At 57.6% G+C, this 18,898-nt stretch overlaps 2 protein-coding genes across 2 annotated transcripts; one reads left to right on the top strand and one right to left on the bottom strand.

Moving 5' to 3' along the window:
• The first annotated feature begins 1,264 nt into the window (after positions 1–1,264).
• Positions 1,265–6,240, top strand: RNF126 (ring finger protein 126). The gene is made up of 9 exons (XM_006876704.1): positions 1,265–1,445; positions 4,601–4,659; positions 4,898–4,961; positions 5,042–5,286; positions 5,373–5,441; positions 5,522–5,591; positions 5,714–5,807; positions 5,900–6,015; positions 6,091–6,240. Exons 1-9 carry the CDS (start codon positions 1,371–1,373, stop codon positions 6,238–6,240), a joined length of 942 nt encoding a protein of 313 aa, XP_006876766.1. The 5' UTR covers positions 1,265–1,370.
• Positions 6,241–9,780: 3,540 nt separating this feature from the next.
• On the bottom strand, positions 9,781–13,648 carry FGF22 (fibroblast growth factor 22). Its single transcript, XM_006876703.1, has 3 exons — positions 13,430–13,648; positions 10,064–10,167; positions 9,781–9,976 (listed from the first exon to the last, which is right to left on the bottom strand). The coding sequence occupies exons 1-3, from the start codon at positions 13,641–13,643 to the stop codon at positions 9,782–9,784; spliced, it is 513 nt and encodes a 170-aa protein (XP_006876765.1). The 5' UTR covers positions 13,644–13,648; the 3' UTR covers position 9,781.
• Positions 13,649–18,898: the final 5,250 nt, after the last annotated feature.

Raw genomic sequence — 18,898 nt, 5'->3', positions numbered from 1 at the left:
AGAAGAACCAGTGACTGGAAAGCTCAGGGACTAGGAATCCGAGTTTGGAGTCTCCAATCTCAGCACTGCTAGGGAGTTTCCCAGTGTCAGGGCTGGCGCGCTCTCTGGTGGTCAGAATCGGAATGGCTTGGGCTAGCACACACGCACCCCACCCCAGCCTTGAAAGGGACAGGAAGAAGGCAGCCGTCACCTTCTTTGACTGGTATTCACACACAGACTCCAACCAACTTCTGTTTATCTCTCAACGAAGTCTTCCCAACTCCCGAAGCAGAGCCAGGCCCCCACTAGGGTGCTGCCCTCTGGGGAAACTAATCAGGCTACATCCGGTTCTGTCTTCCTACAGCTCAGGAAGATGTCTACCATTCTCACTGCTGGCTGAGTCTTTGCATAGGGTGTGTATGCTTTAGGTAATCAACCAAAGAAACATATGCATGACTGGGTTGAGTCAACCTCTGAAATTATCCTGGCCTGCTTCCGTTGATTTGGGGCCAACCTCAGGTTCCCTCCTATTACTATGGGTGGAATTGAGGCATGGGGGCGTGTTTAAACACGAAGGGCCCTCCCCTGGTCTAGGAAAAGGTACCTTTTCGCATTTAGGGAAAATCTATGCTGCCTGACAAGATAGAGACCTCTTTTGCATGGAGCATGGAGCCAGCCTGAGGTTCCCTCAGGTTACAATAAAGGCTACCGAAAAGGAGCCTGCGAAGGTGACATGTGATCAGAACAAAAGGTGAGCTAGCAGCAAGTGCAAAGGCCCAGAGGTGGGAGCACACCAGACGTGTCCCGGGAGCAGTGAGGATAGTGGGGCCGGCCGGGCGGAGGCCACCTGAGACGGGGTCAGAAAAGGGCAAAGAGGCCTTTCCAGGTTTAAGAGAAGAGGGACTCGGCCCCGCCCCGTGCAGGCCCCGCCCCTCCGCGTCCTCTGAGTCCTGCAGACCTGGCCGGGTCCAGGAACTGGGTTGCTAAGGAGACTCAGCCCCGCCCAGTATAGCCCCGCCCCTCGGAGTCTTGCGCGTCTGGCTCCGCCCCCAGACCGGGGTTGTCAAAGAGACTGTGCCCAACCCCGCGCAAGCCCCGCCCTTCCGACGCTTTCGCAGTCTTGAGACCTGGCCACTTCCTCAGCTCGGCGTCCAACTCAACAGGCGCCCTGAGTTTGTCCCTTGGCGGCCGCCGTCTCCCGGGGCCGCCCACTCCCTTCTCTGCGCCCGCTGAAAGTGCCGCTTCCCTGCGCCCCGTCCTTCCCCACGCAGTGCGTGCCGTGCGTCCAGTGCGTGAGCGTGCGCGGGCGCGTCAGCCGGCGAGGGAGCAGCAAACGGCCGGCGGCAGGCGCCGCGCGGGGGGCGGTCGTCGCGGCGAAGGCGACGGGGGCCATGGCCGAGGCATCGCCACAGCCCGGACGGTACTTCTGCCACTGCTGCTCGGTCGAGATCGTTCCGCGCCTGCCGGTGAGGCCCGACCGGGGACGTCGGCGAACGGGCGGGCGGGTGGCGGGGCCTGGCCCCGCAGGCCTGGGCAGAGGCCGCGGCGCGGGCGGGAAAACGGAGGCTCGGGGTCACCTCAGATCCGCGGGGGACGCCGCTTGCACCTCGAGTCCGCCTGGCCGGGCCTTCCAGACGGAGAAATGGAGGCCGAGACGCCCGGCCTTTCTGAACGAGGTCATGCCGGTGGGGGGACGCGGAGAAGGGACTCGGCAGGGAGGCGCTCAGATCTCGGCCCTGGAGCTGTCCTGCCGGCGCGGGGCTCGGTGCCCAGGCAGGAAGCGGGGGCCGGGAAGCGAGGTGCAGTCTCGGCGTGTGTCAGACTGGGGCGCCCACTCCCACGTCCTACCCGGAGCGGCTCTTTCCAGGGCGGGGGGCGGCCCTTAGCAGCTGGGGTGAGCCTGGGGCGACCCGGAAGCTCTCTGCCTGGGAGATTGGAGGCCGGCGTGGAACGGCACATTCCGCGAGAGCACTTGCGGGGGTCGGGCATTGGGGGGCTCCCGGAGGAGGCGCCCTCGCCGGGGGACTATGGGTGCGCGGTGGCGGGGTGGCGCTGCTGCTTGGGGAGCGCCCACTTGTTAACTGAGAAAGGACCAGGCTCCCGTCGCTCACAGGGCTCCCAGCCTTCCAGAACCTTCTTGCCGCCGCACGGTTCTTGCGGAGAGCCTAACTTGGGCCATCGCACCGCGTTTCCCCTGGGGAGTGTCAGGCATCGGGCCCCTGTGTGCTGGCATAGTCGAGGGGGGGAAGGACTACCTGCGTCGTGTTAACCCTCTAGGTGCCCCCCGCCAACCGCTGGGCCCAGCCGGCTGTCATTCTGCCCTGGTTCTGTGTGTTCAGTAACCCACAGGGACCTCCAGCGTCTGTACCCGTCCATGGGGTGGTAGGGAGGCATGGGCATGTGACATGCGTAGAGGGGATTCTGAGGCTATCGACGACCCCTCAGGACAGAGCCAGGTCACTGTCAGGACATGGACACTGGGACACCATGCAGCCAGCGGTGGGGGTGGGGGGGAGACAGATGGGCAGGTGGTGTGGCCCATGCAGCCAGCCGTGGGGGGGAGGGGGAAGGGAGACAGATGGGCAGGCGGTGTGCACCATGCAGCCAGCGGTGGTGTTGGGGGGGCGTGGATAGATGATCAGGCGGTGTGCACCATGGGAGGGGGTGCAGATGGGCAGGTGGTGTGCCCCATGCAGCCTGTGGTGGTGTTGGGGGGGGTGGAGAGATTGTCAGGCGGTGTGCACCATGGGAGGGGGTGCAGATGGGCAGGTGGTGTGCCCCATGCAGCCAGTGGTGGTGTTGGGGGGGTGGAGAGATGATCAGGCGGTGGGCACCATGGGAGGGGGTGCAGATGGGCAGGTGGTATGCCCCATGCAGCCAGCGGTGGTGTTGTGGGGGGTGGATAGATCAGGCGGTGTGTACCATGGGAGGGGGTGCAGATGGTCAGGCGATGGGCACCATGGGAGGGGGTGCAGATGGGCAGGCGATGGGCACCATAGCAAAGGGGGGGGGGACGACACCTGACAGCCCAGCAGGAGGACTTTGGAGTTTGTGCTGCAGTGAACCAGGGACAGCCTTTGATTTCTGGCTCAGCAGCTCAGCATGTCCCTGCCTGCCCTCAGCGAGGGCCTCACATGAGAACGCCAGTCCCCAGGCAGGAACAGCCACCCACATGTGGCCCTCACAGGAACCAGGGACACCCAAAAGTGGCAGCCTGGGGGTCCAAGTGCCTGTTTCCAAGGGGGCACATGCGGAGGGCGGGGCCGTTCTGGTCTTCTGTCCCCTTCTATGGAACTATGTGGTTCCTTTGGTGGGACACATGCATCTGCCCCTGGCCACTCTGACCACACCTCCACCTGGGCAGAGCGGAGGTCCAGCCTGCGCCCAGGGGCGCGTCCAGAGGGCAGAGCCCTGGGTGTTGAGGATGTCCTCCATTTACAGGTGGGGAGACCGAGGTGCGAGCCGGAGGTGATGTTTGAGAGAGGCCCGACTTCGCGAGGGGGCGAGCCAGGTAGCTATCTGGGGGAGGAAGAGGGACGGGGGCGTGGTGCCCTGAGCTGGCCTTGAGCTCCGCAGGGTGACATGTGCAGAGCAGCGGGTCAGAGAGCCGCAGGAGCTGGAGGCAATGGGAGCAGCAAGGACCCTGGGGACCAGCGTGCTGAGTGAGGGCCAGCTGTCCTGACTCGGGGCGGCTGACGTTGGCAAACAGGTTCAGGTTGAGGGCAGGAGGGATGCGTCGTGGATGAGGCTTTGGGAGCGACTGGTCCTGACAGGAGGTTTGGCGTCCCTGTCATAGAGGAGGGGCCCTGGCTGCCGGATTCTTTCTCCCCTGAGGCCCAGCACCCCACACAACAGGAGCCCTGTGAGAGGGCAGGCCAGACTTCCTAGTGAACGCTCAGTACCCAACGCCCACTCCCCCGGCAGGCACCCCGTTCTCTCCCTGCACATAAACAAACCATCTCTGACGCCCCGCCTGCTTGTCCTTCCTCGTCCGTCCGTCCGCGGTTCCCTGGACACCTGTGCACATGTGACAGCTCCTCCAGGATGTCCTGGGCTCATGGCTGGGGACGGGGTAGAGGTGCCACCGCCACGCCATTCTTAGGTGGTCCTCTCTCGGTGACCTGGTGTTAGCTCAGCTGTGGCTGAGCTGGCCCCTGGGGACCCGTGTGTGTCGGGGTGGGTGTATCATGGAATGTGCGTATCACAGCCTGCGTGGGCGTGGGCGTCATGTGTGCACGAGCACATGAGACCAAGGAAGGGACTGCAGCTGGTGGCCAGCCTTCCAGTCTAGGAGATGACAAGGAGTCCTGGAAGCACTAGTGCAGCCCTGTGTACCAGCCCCTTTATGGAAGTGCTGGATGGTGGAGGGCTTTGGCCTAGACAACTGCTTTCCCGCAGTTCTTGTCAGAGCCTTTATCTGGCTGAGAAAGGGTGGAGCAAGCTGCGTCTCCCAAACCTCAGCACTTGGTCATGAGGCCACCTAAAGGGCTTGGGGTCAAGGCCCTAGAGTGAACGCCACTGAAGCGCTGAGAACTGCCGAGGACCACAGAGCTTGTGGCCACCCCCAGGATGGCTGTGCACATCCTCCTGGTGACGCTCACACCTGCCCCTTCTCCTGCAGGACTACATCTGCCCCCGGTGTGAGTCGGGTTTCATTGAAGAGCTTCCGGAAGAAACCAGGTAAGGACCTTGAGGCGGAGGGCTCAGAGGACAGGAAAACGAGGTGGCATCACAAACCTCCGGGGGTCGGGGGGGGGCCTTGGTGAAAGCATGTGGACAGGACAAGGGGTTATGGGGCAGCTGGCCAGGTATGCTTGGCTCATTCAGGTGTTGGGACTGAAACGTCCCTGCTGAGAGGGGCTGCTGAGGTGGCTGGGGGCAGCCTCAACTCCTCACTATGATGCCCACTTCTTCTCAGGAGTACGGAAAATGGTTCTGCCCCCTCCACAGCCCCCACAGACCAGAGCAGGCCGCCATTGGAGGTGAGTCGGGGGAGGGCCCCTGAGACAAAGGTGCCCCTTGTGCACAAGGATGTCTCCTGGTCACTGCCTCCCTCCTGCAGAACGTGGACCAGCACCTGTTCACGCTGCCGCAGGGCTATGGGCAGTTCGCTTTTGGCATCTTCGACGACAGCTTTGAGATCCCCACATTCACCCCCGGGGCACAGCCGGACGATGGCCGGGATCCCGAGGGCCGGCGGGAACGGGACCACCCTTCCCGGCACCGCTATGGTGCCCGGCAGCCCCGGGCCCGCCTTGCAGCCCGCCGCACCACCAGCCGGCATGAGGGTGTCCCGACACTGGAAGGGTGAGCGAGGTTCTGGCGTGTGCAGTGGCAGAGGTGACTGGTCCTGCCTGGCTCGTGGGCCTGACTGGACCCTCTGTGTGTTCCAGGATCATCCAGCAGCTGGTCAATGGCATCATCACTCCGGCCACCATCCCCAACCTGGGCCTGGGCCCCTGGTGAGTAGATGGGGCCCCCTGCCCTGTGTACAGCCTCCCACCCCTACTCCCGCGCTGACCCTGGGCCTCTCCGCCCCCAGGGGTGTCCTGCACTCAAACCCCATGGACTACGCCTGGGGGGCCAACGGTCTGGACGCCATCATCACTCAGGTACGGGGTGGGGTGGGGTCCACGCAGCCCACGGGCGGGGCCAGGACCTTGCCATGCATGACAGCGTTCCTGCAGTGAGGCCGAGACCAGAGCCCCCAGCATTCTCCCCTCTTGTCTTCCAGCTCCTCAATCAGTTTGAAAACACAGGTCCCCCACCCGCAGACAAAGAGAAAATCCAGGCTCTCCCCACCATCCCCATCACCGAGGAGCACGTAGGTGCGTTCCTGCGCAGGACGGTGGTGGGTGGTCAGGGCTCCCTGAGCTGGGGCACCCTGGGCTGAGGCTCTGGCTGTCCGCGTCCCCTGCAGGCTCCGGGCTCGAGTGCCCCGTGTGCAAGGACGACTATGCCCTGGGGGAGAGCGTACGGCAGCTGCCCTGTAACCACTTGTTCCACAACGGCTGTATCGTGCCCTGGCTGGAACAGGTGAGCCCGCGCCCGCCCTGGCCCTCCGTTCCCAGAAAGCCTCCCACACCTAACCCTGCCCCTGTCCCCACCAAGCATGACAGCTGTCCAGTCTGCCGGAAGAGCCTCACAGGACAGAACACGGCCACCAACCCCCCGGGGCTGACCAGGGTGAGCTTCTCCTCGTCCTCGTCCTCCTCCTCGTCCAGCTCGCCCAGCAACGAGAATGCAACCAGTAACTCCTAGTCCCGCCCCACCGGTCCCACCCCAGTGCCAGCACAGTGGCTGAGAATCCTGGGGGCTTGGAAGTACCCCACCCCTCCCAGCCCCAGTACCACATGGCCACCCATGGACTTGGAGGGGCCCCAGGTGCCACCTTCCCTGTCCTCGGCGTCGTTCCCCCCCAGCTGGCCTTCCGGAGGACCGTCTGCACCCTGGTGTGTGCACACAACGTGTGGCCACCTTGCAGGTGCCGCCGCCCAGCTGCCCCTCTGCCCGTCTCGTCTCTGCCGTCGCCCTCTAAATGTTCAACAGCGGAAAGGTTTTTATAATTTTAAATTATTACTGCTTTGAAATAAATGGACGTTTCAGCTCACCAGCGGCCTGCTGCTCTGTGCTCCTCACTGCCCACACAGCCCCTGATGGGGACTCAGGACCCCAAGGACAACAGCAGACAAGACAAGACACTGCTGACAGCCGTTTTCTCAAAGTCTGTTACCTTGAGCTGTTGAAAATACACCTGAGAGCAAAAGGGGGGGGTTGGCGTCTTCCTTCAGTACAGCGGCGTCTTGAGGAGTGGGCCGGCCCACGGGTCTGTACCTTCTGATGGCAGTACTGTCCAATGAGAAGACATCCGAGTGTCTGATGGCCCGCCCCCACAGTAAGTGCTACCTGCTGGGGGCACATCCTATTCTCAAGGCATCAGCCTCATAACGTTCACGTTACTGCGATGCCAGTGTGGGCTGCTCCTGCTGCCAAGTTGGCTCTGTACTAGACGCAGACCCTTTCTCCCTCGTTTCTGCAGTGGGCACAGTGTCTGGATGCTTGTCAGCAGTGGTCAAGAGTGGACAGACAGCTGTTGGGAGAGTTTTGTCCATCAACGGGCTGTCCTAGAAGACAGTGTATATGCCCCCGCTCCATTTACTTGGCTCATGGGCGCGTGTACACCCTCTCGTTCTACAGAGCTGTGTCCCTCTGGGTGCAGCTGGCCATTTGCTGACGCAACTGAGGTCAAAGTGCCAAAGGGACAGTCCTTTGTGGATTTAGTAACTATGGGCAGTTGTCCCTTGGGGGCTGTGGTCACTGAACAACAACCTAAAGATGTCCTTGTTTTCATCTCAGACCTGGGATATGGTCACCTATGTGCATAAGAGGGAGGAGGTGGAGGATCTAGAGGGGGGGTGACCCTGGGTCACAGAGGAGACATGTGATCACAGGGTCCTCATCCACGGGAGGAGAGAGGGTCAGAGTTAGACTGTGGAGACGGAAGCAGAGACTTTGAAGACACAGGAAGGGGCCGTGGGCCAAGGATAAGGGGGCCTCTAGACACTGGACAAAGCAGACGCCCATTCTCCCTGCGGTGTCCAGCAGAGACCCAGGGAGGACTTTGGGCTCCAGGTTCAACAGGATGGACGTGCCTGCCCTGCAGCCTCCGGCATCAGGCACTGGGCTCTCCGTTGTTACTAAGGTGATCTACTCAGTGCTGCCTTGCCCTCAGCCCTTCGCCCTAGTGTCCACAACAAGGATGTTCATGTCACGTGGGTGCTGACGAAATCCTTGTCTGCCCCTGGCCCTGTGGTTTCTGTCATTTCCAGAATGTTCTGTAAATGGCTCTTCGGTAACCTTTTGGGGTTGATGTGTTCAGGCTGCGTGCTGTAGCCTCCCCATTGGCCCCTGGTGTGGCTGGATGGGGCTGACCACTCAGCGTGGGGGTCAGGAAGTGCTGCTTGTGTGACAGACAGCATGCCTGCCCTATGTGGTATCCCAGCAGCCCATTTCCTGGTGGGCACTTGGCCCCTAACTGAATTCACATACATAGCAGAGGTGGGCGCCATCAGTGGGTCCCCCAGGACCGACCACAGCTGACATGGGACCAGGTCCTCTGTCTCAGGGGTCCTGTGCATTGTGGGGTATTGAGCAGCATCCCTGGCCTCCACCAAGTGATGCCAGGATCACCATCCTAGTGGTGACAACCACAATGTCCCTAGATATTACCCAGTGTCCTCTGGGACAGATTCACTGCAGGTGAGGGCCCCTAGGTTAGGGAATTCTACTGAGCCCCCGAAGACACTCCACTTCATAATCAGCTGACCTGTCCACGTCCTCTGCCCACGTTGAACCCACACTGCCTGGGGAGGAGAGGGGTGGAAATCGCCTTGGTTTATACCATCTGACTTGTCAGGGATTGACTTTTAGGGGTCCTGGTGTAGCACTGTAGGATGTTCAAAGCCATTATGAGTCAGCACCGACTCAGTGGCACTTTGCAGCAATACAATGTAAGCAGGGACGGAGTTTATTCTGAAAATCACTCAGGGCTTTCTCCCTCAGAACTACTGTCATGGGAGACAGGTCCTTCTGTGAGGTGGCACTGTCCTGTGCACTGTGGGGTGTTGAGTAGCATCACTGGCCTCTTCCCACTAATACCAGTAACACCTCCTGCACACCCACCCCCTCCCAAGTCATGACAACCACCAGTCTGCAGAGGGCGACCCTGAGCGTCCCGTAACTCAGACCCACCTCTCCTGCCACCTGCCACCTAGTCTGTGTTTCAAGTGGGAGCAGCCCTAGAAGGGAGGACCCCATGGGATAAAGAATATCACTGTGCTGGGGTTGTAGGTGGGAAGATGCCCAGAGAGTGTTCCACAGCCACAAAACTTTACCCCCAGGCAGGCCAGAGAATATGGCGACCCTCAGGCCCCTGCCCACTGCCACGATCCTTGTGTCCCTGCCCGGCACACACAGGCATCCACTCCCTACCAGCCTCTGCCCATTGCCCATGAGACACAGTGGCCTGGAGATTGTTGTTTATTAGTGGACGGTTTGTAGCACACGTTCAGTATGTCTAGTACTGCTATAATGTTCCACCCAGGATCTCACAGTCCTGATGGACAAGGACAGTCGGTGCTGCAGGCTGAGTCCAAAGCGACGGATGGGCTGAAATCTGTATGTCAGCGGCTTCCTTCCGAAGGCTCCAGGGACCCAGCCGTCCTGGGCAGTGGATGCTTGCTGCATCTTAAGTCTGTCTCTCTGCTTCCACTCACATCTGCTCCGACTCTGCCCTCTCATCTCCCTCCCATAAGGACCCTGTGATCACAGGGGGTCCTATCCCACCTCAAGACCTTCACCCACCTGCAGGGTCCCCTTTTGTCACAGGTTCAGGGGATCAGGATGGGGACGTCTTGGGGGCTGTTATCCTGCTGGTCACACAGGCTTGTCCCTTGGCTGGCCCTGGCCACTTTCCCAAGACATCCATTGCCCACCACCCTGGCAAGATCCTCACTGCCCTTACATGTTAACTCTTGCTGTGTCCAGCTGAGCGTCCTTCCCCCAAACAGGACACTTCCTCTGAGCAGCCCCCTGCTGCCCAGAGGCCGTGTTTGGCCCTTCCTCACCACTGTCTCAGACTGGGGGCTCCTGGGGCCCGCTACGTAGCCAGCACCGGGTAGACAGTAGGGACTCAATTCGTGCTATGGAGTTCGCTTTCCCCAGCTCAAGCATCGCCCCGGTGTCTCCGGTCAGCCCTCTGCTCCTGAGTCGGTCAACAGGCCCCTGACGGTGTCTCGCGGCCTCAGGACACCAGCACCGGCAAGAAGTGGGTGGACTGGTGGTGGCGCCGCGTCCGGCTACCGCGCCGGGGAGCCCCGCGTCCGTCCAGTGCCAGGAACATGGGCCGGCCGCGGTGGCGCCAGCGCAGCGCCGCGTACGTGTTATAACCGTTCTCCTCGATGCGTTCCTGAAACCTGCAGTCGCCGGTGTAGACCCGCTGCGGGGGCAGGGGAAGGAGACGCCTGAGGTCGGCGAGCCCAGCCGCGCCGCCCTCGCCCTCGGCCGCCCCCCGCCCGGCACTCACCGACCCGTAGAGCCGGCCCCGGCGGTTCATGGCCACGTAGAAGCCCGCGTAGACAGCCTTGATGACCACGACGCCCACTCGGACAGAACGAATCTCCACGATGCCTGGAGGGGGGAGCCCGTGACGCAGAGCCTGGGGCGGGGCTCTGGAGAGCTGGGGCTCTGGGGCGGGGCCTGGTGGGCGGGGCTAGGATGGTCCTGGTCCCGCCCCCGCCCGTACACCTGTTTCCTCACTCTTTCACTCACCCACTCATTCATTCATTCTGCACTCACTCATTCACTCCGTCACGCGTTCGCTCCTCGCTTATTCCTGCATTCAAGGAACGCTTATCAAACACCTTTGTGCCAGTTCTGTGCTGGGTGTGGAAGACCCTTAGGGAGGAGGTGAGGAAGCGGCCTCAGGGTGGGTCATCCTGGGCATATTTCAGGGACTGCAGGAGAGGACTCCTGGTGTGGCGCTGTAGGATCAGCACTGACCTGGAACCACAAGGTCGGCGGTTCAAACCCACCAGCTGCTCCTCGTAACTGTACAGGATCACTATGAGTCAGAATCGACTGCACAGCACTTCACAACAAACAGAAGAGGAAGAGAGATGGGGTGCAGGACTGTGGGGCATGGAACCGGGGAACCACAGCAGGGTGTAAAGCAGGGGGGGGGGGGGGCCTGCGCATTGCAGTGCAGTCTGAATAATTCGGCCCACTTTCAGCCTCTGAACCAGAAAGTTGAGGACCCACTTCCATACTGATTCTCTAGCTGTTTCCTTCCGCAATAAGCCCCAGGGGCTTGTATGTGTGTCTGAGTAGGGGTGAAGGCCGTGGGTTTGGGGTTCCCATCACCTAGCAATTCCTCTCCTGATTCTAAAAGCTCCTACTCAGATTTAGCTGAAGTCTGTGCCCTGAGACACTCCCCTCAGATCCAAGTTCTGCCCTGTGCATCCCCTTGCCTAGAAAGGTATCTGATGGACCCAGGGTGGCATCCCTAAGCCTCACCACAAGACTTAACTGGAAATGTGAATTAGATCCTGCTCCTCCCTTGCTCAAAATCCTTCTGTGGCTCCCCAGTGCGTTCATGGTAAAGTAAACAGGATGTCTCTCAGCGCCCCCTACCCCGTGGTCTGATCACTCAGCACTCACCACAGACAGCTTCCTGCTCCCCTAACATGCCTGGTTCTCCCACCTGTACCCCAGTGCCCGGGCACCTGCCCATTCCTCTACCAGCTACTCACTTCCTTTCTGCAGACTTGATACTTCTCATCCTACAAGACTCAAAGGGCATCAGGGGGGATCCCAGGTGATGCACCCATCCACCCCTTCCCCTACCATGCACCACGTGGCCTGCTCTGACATGATCACATTACAAATTCACTCATTTAACTACATTTCATCTCTGTCCTGCGAGGCCCATGAGTCTCAGTCACCTCTGGGTCCCCCATGCTTACTTAGTACAGTACACAGCCGAAGCCAAGCCCAGCTCACAGAGTCCACTCCCACTCACAGAAACCCTAGAGGACAAAGTACAGCTGCTCCCATAGTGTTCCTGAGACTTTAAATCCTTACCGAAGCAGATTACCTCATCTTTCTCCCAAGGAGCGGCTGGTGGGCTTGAACCTTGCAGCTGGCAACTCAATGATTAACCCACTGAGCCACCAGGGCCCCTTTGTTGTTAAGTGCTGTTGAGTCAGTTCCGGCTCATAGTGACCCTGTTATAGGGTTTCCAAGGCTGTAAAGCTTTACGGGAGCAGAAAGCCTCATCTTTCTCCCGCGGAACAGGTGGTAGTTTCGAACTGCTGACCTTGAGGTTCGCAGCCCGATTCGTAACCACTATGCTACCAGAGCTCCTCAGACGCCACGTAGTAGTAGGTGCTTAATTAAGGCTTACTGGCAAATGTGTGGACAACCATGATGCCCCATAATGCTCTCTTGGCCTCAGGGAGAGCTTACTAACAGCTGGTTGCACACCCATCCACTACCCCACTGCCACCAAGTCAGTTCTGACTCACAGTCACCCCCTACAGGACACAGAATTGCTCCTTAAGGTTTTCGAGACTAAATCTTTATGAGAGCAGACAGTCTTATCTTTCTCCTACTGAGCAGCAGCGGAGGGTTTGAATCACCAAGGCCTAAACCACAGAGCCACCGGGGATCCTTGCAACACACAGGAGGCTCCCAATTAAGCATAGAATGAAGGCGAAGAGCTCCAGGCTCCACCCACAGGAGGCTCTCAATTAACCACAGAATGAAGGCGAAGAGCTCCAGGCTCCGCCCACATGAGGCTCTCAATTAACCACAGAATGATGGTGAAGAGCTCCAGGCTCCGCCCATACTGAGCTGTCAATCACCTGTCAAGCCCATCGCTGTCCACATGGGAAGCCAGGTCCCAAGAGAGGCAGCCACTGTCCCAGGTCACCCAGCAGGGCTAGGCCTCACCCCCAGCCCGAGGCCACCCTACCTGGCCGTGCCCACCACTGACCGACCGGCCCAGCCAGTCCCTGTCATCTGCCGTCGTCGTCGCGTGCGGCCTAATGAGGGCCTTGGGAGCCCCAGATGAAAGCAGGTGCGAAGGGCAGGGGGTGATTATCTGCCGTAATGGTGGTGATTCAGGCGGTGGTCAGCGATTAGCTGGGCCCCCTCCCCAGCTGCCCCCACCTCAGAGCTGAGGGGAACCTGAGGCCAGCCCATGGTACCATTGGCTGCCCTGGACTCTAGGTATCCTCCTCTTTGCCTCCACCTGCTCTTCCAACATACATTCTACCAACAGAGCCTGCTGGTGATGGATGACACACTCCAGCGCAGAGTGGTTCCTCGGTGCCACCCTTGCAATGTGACTGTAGGCAGATCACCCACCCTCTCTGTGCCTCAATTTTCCCATCTGTCAAATGGGGTGCCTGGGAAGAGACAGAAGGATCCCAGTGACTTGTTTTGCAGCCTCCAGAAGGCCAGAGCTCCAAATCTCAGCTCTGCTGCCCAACTCATAATGTAACAGGTCTGCAACAGCCCCTCTGGCGCCTCAGTTTCCCCATAAGTGAGCCCCAGTAACGCCAACCTTAGGGCCATTTCTCAAAGACTATGGCTTTGCAACTGAGCCAGACCTGAAGCCAGGCGCTTCCTCTGCTACTTTCTTAGTGTCCACTAGGACCACCACGAGGGATGCTCCCACATCACAGGTGCGGAAACTGAGCGTCCAAGTGGGAAATGACTTGGCTAAGGCCACAAAGCCCGATGAGTCCAGGGACTCTCCCTCAGGCAGGTGCAGCACCGGAACCAGCATTTCCTTATTATTACTGGTTGCTGTCGGCCCCCACCGCACCCCATCCACGCCCACCATCCTAGGCCGCTGCCTCCAGGAAGCCCTCCCCAGCGCACTCACTGTCGGGGCTGTGGCGCCAGCGGGTGCCCTGCACTCGACCACCGTGATCCACACGCAGGAAGAAGTGAGTGGAGGAGAAGAGGCGCCGCCAGCGCACGTCGCCCTCCAGGTGTGGGTAGCTGCGAGGTCTCCGCTGCCCGCTCGGGGTGCCCGCGCCGCCGGGCGCCCGCGCCAGCAGCAGCCACGCCAGGCCCAGCCACAGACGGCTGCGCATGGCCCCGCGCCCGCAGTGCTCTTCCGACGCGCTCCGCTCGCCGCTGGCTTTTCTTGTCTCCCCGCGCGCGTCCGCGGCTCTGCCATTGCGCGGCCGGGGGCGGAGCGCCCAAACAGGCAGCCAATGGGTGAACCTCGGAGGCGGTGCCAGGGTCTCTGCTGGGGGCAGTGGACCAGGCGCTGACTAATAGTGAGTTAGGGGCGGGGGCAAATTCTGGGGCGGGGTCCATTCAGAAAAACGCGCTGCTGCCCCCGCGCGTGTTTGTTTGTCTTGCTGGGCGGGGAGGGTGGGAGGGTCGGTGAGTCACACGATTGGCTTGGACCTTGGCTGCGGGGGTTGTGCGTGAGCGAGGCGGGGCCGGGAACACATAGAGACTGCGATCGAGAGTGAGACAGGAACGTACGTGAGACAAAGAGATAGAGACAGAAAGACACAGAGACAGGAAAACAAGAGAGACACTGAGAAACACAGAAAGGCAGGGAGTCAGGTGCTGAGAGATGCTGAGACAGATACAGCCAGGTATGGATTAGAAAGAGAGACAGAGAACAAGATAGATGGAGAGATTCAGAGAGAGGTCTGAAACGGAAACGAAGGTACCACAGGGCTGGGACGTCTGTCTGCCTGTCTGTCTTTCTGGGGATGGGCAGGTGAAGGGCTGGGATGGGTGTGCGGCTGGGGATGGGGCAGCTGGATGGAGTATGCATGGACATACCAGTGGCCGATGGCCAGCTGGCAATGACCAGCACCTATGGAGTCGTCAGCTGCTCTGCAGCCCAGGATGGGGGAGAGGGGCAGCCAGCCCTTGAGTCCCACCAGAACCACCAGGGGTGTCCCCAGAGCAGCGCTGACCCCCATCTGCCTCCGAGCCTTGGCCAAGAGGTGTCACTGACAGGCAGGGAGGACATCCCTGAAGCCTCACACAGAACACATCACAGTCTGATCCCTGTCCCTCTGCCCCGTCCTGGGCCCCAGGCAACACTTTAAATAGCATCGGGGTGAAGACACAGAGCTCTCAGAAGGTGTAACCGGTCCGCCCAGACGCCTGGATACCTTCCTGGTGGCTCAAGGGTTTCCCTGATACCCTCCTCCCTGTCCAGGAGGTCACACAGGAGCGTGACAAGCACCTGGGTTCAGGACTCCAACACTGAGATGAGGGACACCCCTGCAGATGTGGGGCGTCTATGTGCTCCAAGTCCAACAACCAACCACAACCACTTCCACCCACAGTGATCCTATGTAAGGTTTCTGAGACTAGAAATCCTTACTGTCTGCTCATCTTTCTCTAAGGAAGCAGACAGCCACATCTCTCTCCCATGGAGTGGCTGCTGGGTTTGAACTGTCAACCTTTCGGTCTGCAGCTGAGTACTTAACCCCTACACCACCAGGGCTCCTTAGACTTGCCATATGACCCAGCAATCCCACTCTTAGCTATGTTGTTGTTGTTAAAGTGTAGGTTCCAACTCTTGTTGTCAGTTTCAACTCATAGCAACCCTGTATAGGGGTTCCAAGGAGCAGCTGGTGAGTTTGAACTGCTGACCTTGCTGTTCAAACCAATCTTGCAGTCCAAAGCATTATTCCACAGCGCCACTCCAGGACTCCATGAAATCATATGTCCACACAAAAGCTTATGTGTCCACACAAATGTTCACTGCAACATGATTCACAGCAGCCAAAAGGTGGGAAAAACCCAAGTGTCTGAATGGACAAAACAAAATATGATCCACCTATACAAGCGAATAAGGAGCTCTGGTAGCGTAGTGGTTACGAATCGGGCTGTGAACCACAAGGTCAGCAGTTCGAAACTCCCAGCCGTTCCATGGGAGAAAGATGAGGCTTTCTGCTCCTGTAAAGATTTACAGCCTCGGAAACCCTGTAGAGGGTCTCTATGAGTCGGAACCGACTCCACAGCACATAATAACAACAACAATCTAGAATAGGCAAATGCATAACTGACAAAAGTTTTTAAGGAATTAGGGAAGGCTGGGGAGTGTGGTATCTCCATATGATAAACAATGGATTGCAAACCACAAGGTCCGTGGTTTGAGCCCACCAGCCTCTCTCTGCAGGAGAAAGATGAGACTTTCTGCTCCTGAGAAGATTCAACAAGCCTCAGAAATCGGAACCGACTCAACAGCATTTAACAAGACAACAACGGGGCAGAATGGGGGGTTATTGCTGAAGGGAAATGCATTTCTGTGGGGATGACCTGAATTACAAAGAGACACATGGTGGGGAGGCTTGCACGACTTAGTGAATGGAATGAATGTCACTGAATTGTAGGTACCCTTCAAAAGGCTAACGTTTTCTTAGGCGTATTTTGTTGTTAGATGCCATCGAGTGGGTTCCGACTCAAAAGAAGACAGAAGAAAAAATTTCCAATTTTATATTTTACCAATACAAGATTTAAGAGACAGGGACGATGAGAGAAGGAGAACTGATTGATTGAGTCCCAGCTCAGTGTCTGGCAGCCAAGGTGCTGAGACAGGCAGGAAAGACAGATGAGCACCTGAGGAGATTCAGCAGTCACTCATTGAAAAGGAGAATTAACTCCTCACCAATGGCATCCAGGGACCCCACTCCAGGGAGAAACTGATGGAGGGGGTCTCTTCCTATTGTGCAGTTAAAGGAGGAAAGCTGAGAAGATTAGGTAATCTCGTCATAACTCTGCCAAGGTACAGGGGAGTGAGGAGGTGTCTCTAGGTCTTGCAGGACAAGGCAAGGCTGACTCAGCCGTCTAGGGCGAAGAGAGCAGCCCCTACCTAAATCATAGTTAGGTCTGAGGTTACAGCCCCCAGGCCACCTGCACCTTAGAGGTGGGCTGGCCGGCTACAGTACGCACTGCAGTGGAAAGCATTCCCATTGGTTGACATCATGTCCCCAAGGACTGCGGGGGCGGCAGCGTCTGGAATGTCCACAGCTTGTCTGAGCACAGGTCTGTCCCCCAGATCTGAGCACCTGTGGGCAGGTGGACTGAGATCTCTAAGGCCCCGCCCCCTCAACTATCTATCTTCCAACTAAGGATCCAAGACCCTTCCCACCCTAGGCCTTCTTCCCACAATTCCCCAGATACTCCCACTGTTCCTTGTCATTCTTCACAGGCTAGAACCTCCCCTCTCTGGGCCTCAGTTTCCTCAACTGAATACTGAGTGGGCAGGCCTCTGTCGAAGCCTCTGGAGTCCTAGATCTGGAAGCAGATCTGAGACACTCCAGGCTCCTGGTAGACCTCATTGCTCTCTCATCATCTCATTAAGATTAACCCACTCTTCCACCCCCACCACACCCCCATCCTGGAGGTCTGAGGAAACTGAGTCCAGAGGGAGTAGATGAGAGAAATGTCCAATAACCCATATCCCTAGTGTCCATGCTGTGTGTCTTTGGGCAAGTTAATTGCACTCTCTGAACCTCAGCCTCATTCACAATAAAATGTGGATAGTAATGGTTACCTTACCCACCCCATGGTATTTTCAATAACCTCATATGCATGTGAAAGCTGAACAGTGAATAAGGAAGACAGTAGAAGAATTGATGCTTTTGAGTTCTGGTGTTGGAGGAGAATATTAAAAGTACCATGGGCTGCCAACAGATCTGTGTTGGAAGAAGTGCAGCCAGAGTGCTCCTTGGAGGCCAGGTTGGCCAAACTTCATCTCTCATACTTCGGACATATTGTCAGGAGAGACCAGTCGCTGGAGAAGGATATCATGTTTGGTAAGGTGGAGGGTTAAGGAGCTCTAGTAGCGTAGTGGTTTTGAGTCGGGCTGCCAACCTCAAGGTCAGCAGTTTCAAACTACCAGCGGTTCGGTGGGAGAAAGATGAGGCGTTCTGCTCCCGTAAAGATTTATAGTTGGAAACCCTGTGCAGGGTCACTATGAGTCGGAACCAAGTCCACAGTACTTACCAACAACAACAACAAAGGTGGAGGGTCAGCGATAAAGAGGAAGACTCCCAACGAGCTGGAATGGCAAAGTGGCAGCATCAATGGGCTCAAGTGTGGCAACAATTGTGAGGCTGGCCCAACCGGGCAGTGTTTCCTTCTATTATGCATCGGGTCACTGTGAGTCGGTACCGACTGGATGGCACCTAACAACAACAACATCACTGCTGTGCCCATAAAGAGTGCAGACAAGCATGTCTAAATCACACAGCACTGTCGTAATTATTGGCCGACCAGCCCCGACTATCACCACTCTGTCAGTTTGTCCTACTGTGGCGGCTTGTCCGTTTCTCTGATGCTGGAAGCTATGCCATTGGTATGTTAAATACCAGCAGGGTACAAATAAGCTGGGAACATGGCATGTATGAAGTCTAACTCTAGGACAATTGGAACTTGTCAAAAATGAAATGGAATACACCAACATCGATGTTGTAGGCATTAGTGAACTGAATGGACAGGTGTTGGCCATTTTGAATCAGATAATCACATGATTTACTATGCTGGGAATGACAAATTGAAGAGAAATGGTTGCATTCATCATCAAAAAGAACATTTCAAAGGAATATCAGGAAACATGATTACAGAAGGCTTGTAAGGCCGTCTTCAGCCTATAACTGATTAGAATACCTGAAAAGGATTCTAGAACTTGCCTCTTGCGGAGACTTTGCAGTGTATAGGACCTTAGGTGGAATCCTGAGCCCCATAAAGAACCTTCTGAGGAGGGACATTCTCACTAGAAAGGACAAGCAGTCCAGCCTGGAACAGCTACAGCAACAGAAGATACATCTTCAAAGAAAGATCATCGGAAAAACAAAACAAAAATGGCAGTATGATTGGCTACTACAAGAATAAGCAAGTTGTTCACTGGGAAGCCATTAAGTCCCTTCAGGACAAACCCCCCTGCAAGACTGAAACTCAAAGGGAACACATGAGCAGGCATGTAAGCTCGCTGGCGACCACATTGGTCCACTGGTGAGTGGAAGAGGGGGAAAGGCAGCAATGGAGAAATGGGCTGAGTTCAACTATGCTTCATAGACTCCCATTGACCTGAAGATGAGAGAGAGAAGAGGAAGGGCTGGTTGGTCCAAAGTGTGGTGAGACCTGGAGACTCCTGAGCTCATGGACAAGGACACAGCCACAGAGGGCTAGAGGTGAGAGTGAAGCATCCAGCTGATATGAAGTGAGGGGAGACACACAAGAACACCTAAACTTGCAAATAGTATCCATTTGACTTAGCCTTGTTGTTAGGTGCCAGCGAGTCAGTACCGACCCATAGTGACCTTATGCACAGCAGAATGAAACACTGCCCAATCCTGGGCCAACC

The sequence above is a fragment of the Chrysochloris asiatica genome, unplaced genomic scaffold (assembly GCF_000296735.1).
Source record: "Chrysochloris asiatica unplaced genomic scaffold, ChrAsi1.0 scaffold00409, whole genome shotgun sequence".
Taxonomy (NCBI): domain Eukaryota; kingdom Metazoa; phylum Chordata; class Mammalia; order Afrosoricida; family Chrysochloridae; genus Chrysochloris; species Chrysochloris asiatica.
The sequence above is the reverse complement of the archived record's forward strand: the minus strand, read 5'-3'. Positions and strand labels throughout refer to the sequence as shown.

Coding starts and splice junctions, on each gene's coding strand:
- RNF126 (XM_006876704.1), top strand. CDS start 1,371: ATGGCCGAGGCATCGCCACAGCCCGGACGGTACTTCTGCCACTGCTGC. Junction 4,660..4,897: donor GAGCTTCCGGAAGAAACCAG/GTAAGGACCTTG, acceptor ACTTCTTCTCAG/GAGTACGGAAAATGGTTCTG. Junction 5,592..5,713: donor TGGACGCCATCATCACTCAG/GTACGGGGTGGG, acceptor CTTGTCTTCCAG/CTCCTCAATCAGTTTGAAAA.
- FGF22 (XM_006876703.1), bottom strand. CDS start 13,643: ATGCGCAGCCGTCTGTGGCTGGGCCTGGCGTGGCTGCTGCTGGCGCGG. Junction 10,168..13,429: donor CTGGCGCCACAGCCCCGACA/GTGAGTGCGCTG, acceptor TCCCCCCTCCAG/GCATCGTGGAGATTCGTTCT. Junction 9,977..10,063: donor GGGGCCGGCTCTACGGGTCG/GTGAGTGCCGGG, acceptor CTGCCCCCGCAG/CGGGTCTACACCGGCGACTG.